The 11,177-nt window shown below is 44.2% G+C and overlaps 1 protein-coding gene across 1 annotated transcript in view; it reads right to left on the bottom strand.

The window, feature by feature from the left end:
* Positions 1–5,808: 5,808 nt before the first annotated feature.
* The window catches only part of ITPR2 (inositol 1,4,5-trisphosphate receptor type 2), a 590,339-nt gene continuing 584,970 nt past the window's right edge, over positions 5,809–11,177 (bottom strand). The window contains exons 56-57 of the mRNA XM_075551968.1: positions 10,523–10,684; positions 5,809–9,770 (exon numbers count right to left, since the gene is read on the bottom strand). Of these exons, the coding sequence (XP_075408083.1) occupies positions 9,684–9,770; positions 10,523–10,684 (249 nt within the window). The 3' untranslated portion in view covers positions 5,809–9,683. The remainder of the gene's footprint in view (positions 9,771–10,522; positions 10,685–11,177) is intronic.

The raw sequence follows: 11,177 nt of genomic DNA, 5'->3' as shown, positions 1-11,177 counted from the left end.
CTCACAACTGACCCTAGTCCAGTAAGATTTTGCAGAGGCAAACAAAACCAGTCTCCATGCTTTTAAATATAGTACATATCTTATTTGAGTATGTTGAAGTGTGTGTCCAAATGCAGTAATAGTGTATTATTTTAAGCTGACATAAAAGACCACACTACAATGTATGTCTAATTAACAGAATAATATCAAATTGGCTGAGGCACAGAGGCAAACTGGCCTACATTGTACATCTTGAAGTCAGAAAATTGGATCTACAATGATGAGAGATGGTTTTGAATGATAACAATAAGCTTCTCATGTATAATGCCCTGAGGCTATCCTTTCGACAGTCCTGCCTAGAACCGGATTTTGCTGTTAGCTGCCATGAAGTCAGTGAATACTTCACGGTGCCCTCATGCACCGGGAAGCAGTGCCGCACGCCTCTACACCCTCTTGGTGGTCAGAGTGCAGTTTGGGCCACTGCTAGCCATACAGGCTTCACTGGCTGGTTTTTGAAAATATTCCTTAGGTCTTTCTTGCTAGTCTGGAAGCTCCATAACAGCTGATACTTATGTGACATCACAGGAAGCCGCAAGCCACCACTAAGAGACTGCACGTAAAGTGTGTTGGCCAAGAACCGAACCTGGTTCTCTTGCATAGACGGTGACTATTCGACCATTGAACTACTGAGGCCTCCTGTACCATACTCAGAGGAGCATTACAAACCCAGCCGCCCAGACGACTGCAGTTGTTTCCGCCCCAAGTTAAGCATTCACTGGCATCCCCACAAGATGCAGGCAGACTTGTTTGTTAGGAACTCAGCTCCTTGTGGCATCTCCCGTGACCCTGACGGTATTCTGTGCCACCTCTCCAGCGCGCCTTGGCCGGCATTACTGGGGAAGGAGAAGGCAGGGCCCCTTTGAATAGAGACCAGCCGCTTCACACCCATTTTGCACCTCTTGCTTGAGCCAAGACGATATACTTAGCTGACAGCCCAAATTGTAGTGTCCAGCCAACAAACCATATAGAAGTATTTTTCTTCTGCATTGATTCTAGATTCTCCTAAATTACAGATGGATGTAGTGTACTATTTGTCATTTAATGTTTTTGGAGGACCTCGTCCACAGCGCATCACTCTTAGCAATCTTATCCAGGCTGGCGTTTTTTTTCATTGACCAAGCATGCCAAGATGTATCATCATCCTGCTCTCCTTCCCCACTCTACTTCCTATTGTATCATATACAGAAAGCGTGTCCTTCTAGAGGCAGAACAAGAGGATCTGGTGCCAGGGGAAGGTTGGAACCTGGGACTGACTGACTCAGAACATCACAGTTTTCATGAAAAAGAGGTGTATAATATCATATGTATTCAGAGAAGTAGGGTTTATGTCCTAGAGTTAGATACATGCTGTGTGTTTGGGGTAGGCCTGGGGGTGATAATTAAATTCTTCTGAGTTTCCTACTTCAGGTTATCCATGAGCTCTTCTGAGAATGAGATGGGTCTAGAGTGTGACTCACGATATAGTTTGAGATATTACATAACAAAACGCTCTCAGTTTTAGTTATGATAGTAAGTTATTTAGTTGCATATTATTGTGGTATTTGATATTATTAGGACTGGAATTCCCCTAGTTTGTGTTTATGAATAGAACTTAGGAGAAACCATACCAACCTATGATCATCTACTAGCATATGTAACAGGAAGTTATACCCATTGTCTTTGAAATTCTCTCTCCCCCTGACTTCTGAACACTCCTTTTTCTTTTTGATATTGACTTTGATTTTTCTTTCCCACTCAGGGTTTTGGGCATCTCTCGCTGGTCTCTTTGGAACTCTACCTTAGTCATCTTTTCTTCTCCATAGCTACTCCACCTTGCGGCGTTTCTGTTGACTCATTTCTCTAGACTCATAAATCTATTACTTTTTTACTTCTCTCATCAACTTCAGACCTATCTATCCTACTGGCTAACCAATGTTTCCTCTACATGTCACTTAAAAACCAAGGCTCTGTGAGTCCAAGAATACATTGCTCTTCCGCCGCCCCACCCTCACTCACAGCCCATCCCTCCAGGGTCCGCTCTTAATGGACAACAGTGTTTCCCACCCATCAAGCTCAAAGCCCAGGAATCATTCTGGATCCCGCCCCCCCCCCACAACACACACATCCCCCCCTGTTCACTGCTTGAGCCCCAAGTTCTGTAGAGTCTCTCTTTGGAGTATCTCTTGTACCCACCTTCTTTTACTCTTCACGTCTTTACAGTCTCCCCTTCATCATAATTTGCCTTTATTGTACAATAATCCTGACACATAATAAATGTTTACTGATGTAAAAGAATGTGTCACATGGAACTGTGGGTTGTTCCTAACCTCAAGGTTTGTTTGACACATGCATGGGTGTCACTGTAATTTAAATTCATGCAGCTGGGACTTGGGGGCTAAAGTTTATATTTCTCCTTATTAACGATCATCAGAATAGCTTTTGTTCATCTTCCAGTTGTTTTATGAATTATTGTTAGTCTGTCATCAATCATGTTTATTTTACTTCCCAATTTATGTCATCTCCACATCTTGTAATTTTCCCATCTATTTCTTTATTCCAGGTACCGATATAAATGTTGGTTGGGAAAGAGCCAAACCCCCTCTCACAACAAGCCCAGAGCATTTTCCTTCCGGCGGACACTATGTCGAATTGTTCACTCCTACACACCTTTGTAGAACTTCACCTTCATCCAGGACAAACTTCTCTAACTTGTCCACCGGAACACCATGAACAATTTCCTTAAACATCTTACTTCAATCAGCATACACTGTGCTTACGGTAGTTCCTTATCTACACTTCCAGCGTAATCTGTAAATGATTTGGGGAACCACTTGCTGGACTGAAGTCCATCAACTTTGATTCCTTTCATCAAACATGATCATTAAATTGTGAAAGCAATTTATGAATTACAGAATGTTTCCAAAACAAGGGGGGAGGCATAAGTCTGTAATCATTTTACAACCATTATCATTATAGTGTGTTTTGTTCAAGTTCCTTTGAGTTCTTTTAAGAAGCAGTTTTTAAAACATGTTTATGAGAATTAGGGTATTTACAATTTGCAGTCATTTTGGAAAAACTCTATCCCTTTTCCTATGTTGCCTCAGTTTGCACTTTTGAAACATTTCATTCTATAGCCAAGTCAGGTTTCAAACACACACACACACATAGCAGTGCATGTGGCCTGCATTGAAGTTTTTCAATTATAAATGTGATACATATTTTATGTACGGGGAGACCCCAAGTTAAGAATGAGATCCATTACTGTGCATTTAAGAAGTTGTAGGTAAGTTGTAACAAGTGCATATAGTTCTTATTTAGCCTTCCTCTAGTGTAAAAGGCTCACAGCTTTCTCCAACGTTGAAAAATCTGCACGTGCATTCAGGCAATTGTAATGAAGAATTTGATGAGGATGGGGGTTGGTTCTTGCATTTCAAAGTGAGGGAAAATTCACATAATATTAATGGAAAGGGTAAAGTTTCCTGTAAATTGGATGTTCCTAATCTGTGGATGCCTGTATTTAATTTTTCTTTATTTTGTATTTGAGTGATTCCAAGAAATTTCACATTTTGCAGCTGTATATGCCCATGTTAGTCTGGTAGGCAGGGTAATGCAGCAGTCATGAATTGCCACACACACAAACATACCTGCAATCTCAATTATCTAGCAACAACCCAAGTCCCCCTTTAGATTTCAATGGCTTACACAGGGAAAGCTTATTTCTCACTGAAGCCAGTTCTGCTGTGGGTCTTGGTAGCTGCAGTACAGCTTCCTTCAAAGAAGTGGCTTGGAACTCAAGCCGGTTCTAACTTGAGCTCCATCATCTACTGCTATTAATAGTTGGCTCTGAACGGAAAGGACTGAAGGTTGTACGGAACACACGGTGTTTCCTGGCTCGGCTTGTCGCTTCCATCCACAATCCATTTGTCGGAACGAGTCATGTGCCTCCACCTCATCGCGATGGACGCTGGGAAGGGTGATTTCCATGTGCCCAGTCTGGAAGGAATCCCACTTTCAGATCGTGACTATCAGGGATGTCTACTAGTGAGATGGTTTTGTGCTTTCATTTTAACAAAGATGAAATGACTATTTCCAGAATTTCCTTCCTCATTTAGTTACAAGTTAGACCACAGGGATGGTTTCATGAGATTTGGGAGAAGGGCGTGAAGCAGCATGCAGTTAGCTCAGGTGGCAGGTGGCACTGCGTCTCACACCTGATTTCTGGCCCATGGCGCTTCACCTCCCACCAGATCTTCTTCGCTTTCTCCGATCCTGGGTCCGTAGTACACAACTCCCCGGTGAAGGGCGCCAGCTTCTTTGCTTAGCGGTCACCCGCTCTCGGGAGCGTGGCGAGGATGCGGGCAGATACACATTCCAGTTCTCAGTGTGCTCTTCCCTCGCCTGCGTGGAGGCCTGTTTTGTTGCTGTTGTTTTCCTGACTGCCAGTTTCGGGTCAGGTCCATGACCAGGTGCAGCAGCCTCAACTTTCCGCAGAGTTCTCCTGCAGCTCGTCTACAATTGCTGAACATCTAGCTCCCCCACAGCCCCCCAAAGCCGTCTCCTTATTACTCGTAGTGACTGCTTCCTCGTCAAACCGGAATTGTTCGTCACATACTCATTTTGAAAATAAAGTAGGGTTCAACTTTACGCTGCGCTGTTCACATGTTTCTATTTGAATATCCTGCTAAAACTAGGCTTATAATTTTTTTTGAATCGTGTTGAAAGAGAGAACTAGTTGTGGCATCCAAAAAGGAAGATGCAATTATTTAAGGTGAAGCCGATCGTAAAAACAAACCAAACAGAACCCCACAGGACAGTCTTAGAATAGGAAGCAGTTCGGGAGAAATCTTTTATCCTAGGTGAACAGGTTTAGGAGGAGGTGCGAAGGTGAGCTGCTGAGGAAACAGACATTTGCATCTAGGATCAGGCCAACTCTACCTGGAGCTCTTTTTACCAGAGGGATCAGAGTTTAAAGAGAACAGCATAGACCAGGGGAAATTCCATATTCAAACTGTAGCACCGGACTTTTCCGTTATGCTGAGCCCATGTGCATTGGAGCCGACAACTCATGCTTGTCCCTCTACGTTTTCTACCTGCATAAAGTTGGAGTTCTCTGTTTCTCTGCTCGACACACAAATGTGCAGATTTCTCACCAGAGGATTGTTCCGAGAGCAGGCCTCCTAAGACTCCGGCCAAAGAACTGCCCACCACATCCGTACTACCTACTACTTCCTTTAGCACCAATTACTCCCACTGGAAGAGGAACGTGGTTGTGCTGTATCTCCCACCTCCAAACTTTTCCCTGATTTACAAACGCCGAACAAAACAATTCTTGCCACACTGCTTCAAGGAACTGTGGCATACTGGAAAATACCCCTATGAATAAAGAATTCTATTCATAGATAGCATGTGATTTGTTAAATCTCAGTTGACTTCAGCTGCCAATGTGATCAGTTCTCTTCTGAGGGAAACCACCTTTTGGAGCGATGAATGTTTAGAACCAGGATATATGAGACAGCCAATGGTCTGTGTCCACAGAATCCATGGTGAGCATCAGCTGTGATGCTACAGTTCTCTCCAGAGCTGTGGACAAACTGGGGGTTTGGCCAACCATTGACCAACCCTGGGTACAACAATGCATCAAGGATTTACTCCGCAGGATTGTTCAAGTCACCAGAATTGTGTCCCACAAAACTTGCTTGTAAAATTGCCATCAAGAAACACAGTAAGAGGTGAATAAAGAAATTAAATATCACATGCAAAATGTTATGCAAATCCAACTTTATTGATATTATGTATAAATTAGAACTACACTGGTCTTGACATATAATATTAAAATAAGCTTCTTTGAGGTCAATATATTAATCTTCTACTCCAGGAAAAAGCAAGCCTACTGGTTATACGAGAAGTACTGGCACGATGATTTCATAAATTATTCAAGTCTGTGTTAACACTCCAGTTCAGAGATGATAGATACCTGGATTTACTCTCTGATTTCTCAATTTACACATGCACTGTAGCTCTGTTGCTTGATTTGTGTGTGTGTGGGTGTGTGTGTTCTTTTTCTTTTCCTACCTAATGGGATAGGTTTATCAATAGTTACTTAAGACAAAGCAATTGAGTGGTTAAATGACCTCATTTGGCCCCAGGCATGTTCTAAAAATTGAAAACAGTTGTCAGCATTTGAAAATAGGCAGCTCCCTTGCATCCTCCCCACTCCACGCCCATGGTGGTGCACCTTGCAGTTCCACACGGCATTTTGGTTGCTTGTCTGCTCTCTGTAAGCACATGTTTGCCGACATATTTTAAACACCTTAAATGTATCCACTGTATCATGGGTTAATAGCATACTGGCCCTGGATCTGTGGGTCAGACTATGGTGGTCTAGCATTCTAGGCAGTTTGAACAAAAACAATAGGCAACCGGTCATTTCATAGTCAGTCGCTTTCATGAGGATGATTCCTGACTACACAGTGGTTAAAGCCAACCAGAAGTTCAGTGGTTCTAAGCCATCCCCATCTCCAAGGAAGAAAGATGTGACAACCTTCTTTGGAAACCCTATGAAGAGTCCTACTTTGTCCTATAGGGTTACTATGAATCAGAATCTACATGGCGACAATGGGCCTGGTTTGGTTTTCTTTCAAAAGGCCTTATTTTGGGGCTGCTTTAAGGCTCATCTCTTACCTGTAATCTGTTACATCACTATGCCTTTGTCCACTATTTCCTTAAGTCTGCGTCTACTAATCCCCTGGAGAATATGCAAACGTCTTACTACTGTCTGGAATGTGTCCTTCTTTCCCCTAATAGTAGTATACTAGAATCAGAAGCCCCACTCTTTACTTTCCCTCAAAGGCGCCTCATTTCCATCTGAGAGGGTGAGGTGAGCAGTAGCTCAGACTGTGGTTCTTACTCTTTCCTATAAAATGACTATAAAAGAGCTGCCAAAGCATTGCCCTGGGAGCTGAGAATTTAGAAATAGCCACACAATTAGTTCTGACTTGAATGAAGTTTAAAAATATATACAAACTAACTTTTCTCAAGGGGTAGAAAATATGATAAAAATGTTACACTTGTATAATTTATTTAAGACTATTAAGATCTTATATGATACAATTTTCTCACCTAAAATGTGTTTTAAATTATGTTTTAATGTAGCATCCTAGCACGTAAACTGTTTGTTGAGTGTCATGATGGAGCATACAGCAAATAAAACAAGTTTTATTTGAAATGAACTATATTAGCAGAAACTAATACTTGTGAACCAATGTGAATTTTAATAGCTAAATTTAAACATTTTCCTTAACATTAAAAAAATCAAAGCTTATTGGCCTTATTTTAATACTAATTGATAATTGCGTAGGTCCAGTTTTGTGTGTGTGTGTGTGTGTATATATAATTTTATAGATAATATCCCATCATTACCTTCTACATCATGAATTTAATGTCCTAGAAGGTGTCCTTTTTGTTTGCTTGTTTGTTTTGCTTAAAAATCTCTAAGAATTTCAGTAGGGGAAAAATAGAATCATTGAAAGGACAGCTGATAATCAAATTTTAATCAGTTACACTCTTGTTAGCTGTAGACTCTACTGCATACTTCAATAGGAGGAAAAAATGCTACAGAACTGTGAACGCTCCCTACAACTCTCAGGAGATCAGACAAGATTAGCTAGCTTATCATCTGAGGGGCAGGTTGTTCACAACTGTACCAATTAATTTATTCTCCTGATCTTTAGCTTGGGTGTCAGAAACCCTTTTTTTATGTAGAAATATAGAAAGGTTACTGTCGTGGAAGCTGTCAGTGTTGACCATTTTCCATTATCTCTTCATTCATTTCTCCATGAACCTTTTTGAAGTCCTCTCATATACTCATCACCTAGTACTATGAATAATGATGAGTCTATTTTTTAAAAAGATGTTTGTACTACTTTGATTTGGGTGAGGCCATTAAAAAAAAAGACGTGCTACCGCCTAAAGATTTATTTGAATAGGTTCAACGTTGTTAGCTAAATGCAAACATGTCTCAATTTCTATTATCTTTGAACCATGGATGTCATGGTCTCCCAGAGACTAGTCAGGAAAAATATTGTTATCCCAGCAGAGTCACAAACTCTTAGCATGAGATGGTACCGGGCATCAGTGGATCCAGTCTGGAAGCCCCAGCAGCTTTGGGATTCATTTGCCAACAATTTAAGAAAATGCCGAAATAGAACTGGTCCAGGCTTACATCCTCCACAGGCCGTTCTTTGAGATCTCTAGGAACCAACAGCTTACATCATATTAGACAAACACCGAGCTTTGAGACAGGGGGACCTCCAGCCTTGGTGGCAGTCAGTGCCTTGCTGTGGGGAGGGAGCCAGGAAGCCAATCGGCAATGTACCTTTGAGAGGCTTGTATCCCAGGCCGTGTTCCCTTGGCACACAGCCGCTCTCCTGGCCATCTTCATTACCGTGATGCTTTAGTTGCCACACCGTGAATGCATCGTTCCCAAGAATAACTTGAGCACGGCAGGTCTGGCGTCCTTTCTTCACAGAGCCTGGTTGCACAATTCCACATAAAAACAAATTGGGGGAGAGGTTCTTGTCTTTCCACCTTTCCCAGCCTCTGCAGATGCGCCGGAAGATGCGCAATGGAAACACTGCATTACTCTGAGGGCTCAAAACACCGCTCGCACTATTTTTCCCTAACTGCAGGGGTAGGGACATAAAAATGCTCACTTCCTTAAAGGGCACCTTCATGAATCAAAAGGCCTTGACTCCGTGTTTCTGAACGCCAGTGACGAGACTGCACAGTATTCTGGATCTCCCCTGTCACTTCTAAAGCTTTTAAAAATGTTTTATAATGAATCTCAATGTATTTCAAGAGCACACACACACGTCCTGAAGTTATTCTTCCTTGGGACTTTTGTCAGCATTTTCTTGGCCTCTTCTTAGGTGACACATGACTTAAAGCAGGCCTGCCACAAGTCACGTGAAAAACCTCCCTAGTGCTTCCTGATGGCAGCGCACCTCTGCGCCACAGAGAAAGCAGGCACTGCCTGGATGCTGTCACGGCGATGGGGCTTAGCCCCAAAGCACTGAGTTCCCAGCTCTCCGAACCCTTCTGGGTGTCAGGTTATCAGTAAGGAAATTGTGGGTGCCGCAGTGTGGGAGTAGGACCAGTTTCCTTTTCAACCTTTACTTTTCATGCATATAATCATTTTTTCTGAGGACAATGTAGCCACCGAATTATGGCTTCCCAGAGCACTGACCTATATGTGGCAATAACAGTAAAGAAAAAAAAATCCCAGCCGACCACCACAGAGGCAGCTGCTAACATTTAAGACACACCGACTCTCATCGATTTAGCGAAAGTTAGTTTATACCTGCCCGGCATCTCCTTCCCCAGCCCCGCTCCCCCCTGCCCCCCCGTCCACTGGGGCAAGCCGCTGCACGCTGCAGTAAGAAGGCGCCTTGTGTGCTCTCGAGCTTGCTGCACTGAAGGCTTGCTCTTCTCAACCATGAAAGCACAGCTAGAAATTGTTCTCAGAGCTAAACCACTTAACATCTTGGCACTTGGTTGTTTTGAACTTTTCAACAATAGGCACTGTTCACTCCCCTCCATCTCGGTTCTTTATTCAGGAATCAGGCAAGGCACTGATGAAAGGCCAGTCACGGCTTCGCCCCATGGTATCAGTGTGGTGGCATGTGATGATTCACATGGGCTGGGTTTGATCCCAGAAAGCCCAGTCTCTGCTTATTCTTCCTTTGTTCTGTCATCTGGGGGCAGGGAGGAGGAGAGAAAGAGAGTATGTTGAGGCGATCTGTTCTCTCTTACCCAGTGCTGGGGGCCCCCTCCATTTGGGGTTCATATTGCTCAGCCTCCTGAAGTCCGTCTGGCATTATATAGAATGCAGTCATTTGTTGTGTGTGTTTTAAAAGGGCAAACGTTTTAAAAGTACATTTCCATAAACGGAGAGAAAGGGTAGCCCTCGTTGTGGGTAGCAAACGGGACCCAGAGCCTTTTCAAGCACAGCCTGCTTGTCCCAGAATCGTCCCAGTCACCCCCGTCATTTTGACGGTGACCGCAGTGTGGACAATGTTTTTTAACAGTGTCAATGCCTCTGTGTTATCGAGGTGTTGGTTAGCGCTCTGAAGTGATGGTTATGCATGGTGATTGCCCTTTCTAGTGTTTTGCAATTGCTACGATGCCAGATGATACGATTCGTTATCAAAAGGCACAAACGGGTCCTTGTATTTCGGCACTTTGTCCTTCCTCTCCCCCTTCTGGGGAAGGAGAGGCGCCTCACACAGGTGGGGCGGAGGGAGCCGCAGAAGCCCCTGCCTGCTGACACGTGGGCACAGCAGCACGCTGCGGGGGGCTTTCCCAGAGTTGCTCGGCTTCGTCCGGGGCTGAGAACTGGAAGCGGACCCTCTGTGGATAACACTTTCTTACCTGAGTCCCTGGGCCTCCACTTACCCAGGTGGTGAAAAGTCCGGTCCCTCCCAGCCCGGCTCCCCGGGGCACTGACCTGCTCCTTCAGCTCTGCCAGCTGCCCCGACAGCTGTCTGACCAGATTCATGGTCGATTCCAACTTCTCCTGCAGGTTCCGAATCTCATTTTGCTCACTGTCGCCTTCACTGCTAACGAGGGACATGGCTCGCATCCGAGGAAACCAGTCCAGATTCTTCTCCTACGAGCAAAGATTCAGGAACAAGGGGGTCAGGGTGTAAGGCAGCCTGAGCTCCCATACAGAATGGTTACAGCGTTTTAAACAAAACATGATCATTGAAATCATGGCCTCTTACACTGAACTCAAAAGGTACACTCTCTCTGGCCTGGCATGGGAAGAGCGTTGGGGCGGAATGCTGGGGTAGAGACTGGTCTTTATGGGCTAGGAAAGATCTCAACTCTGGGCTCCGTCTCCTTAGGGGCTCACAGGGAGGTCCTGGATGAAGCACTCAGAGCTCCGCCGCGAGCCCGGCGGGCATCCGGCGAGTCTTGCTGAGTGGTGATGTAGGTCTGGAGGTGGCGAGAGCACATCCAAGGGTGGGTGGGTACAGAACAGGCATGAGCTGTTTCTCCTCCACCCCTGGCACAGAAGAGAGACAGGGGCGGTGGAAGAGAAGGGTGGTAAAAGAAATGTTTCAGTTCTAGCCACCCACACTGGTTCAACTCCCACTTCC

This window comes from Tenrec ecaudatus, chromosome 6, assembly GCF_050624435.1.
Source record: "Tenrec ecaudatus isolate mTenEca1 chromosome 6, mTenEca1.hap1, whole genome shotgun sequence".
Taxonomy (NCBI): domain Eukaryota; kingdom Metazoa; phylum Chordata; class Mammalia; order Afrosoricida; family Tenrecidae; genus Tenrec; species Tenrec ecaudatus.
Note: the sequence above shows the minus strand (reverse complement) of the source record. Positions and strands in the feature narration are given on the sequence as shown.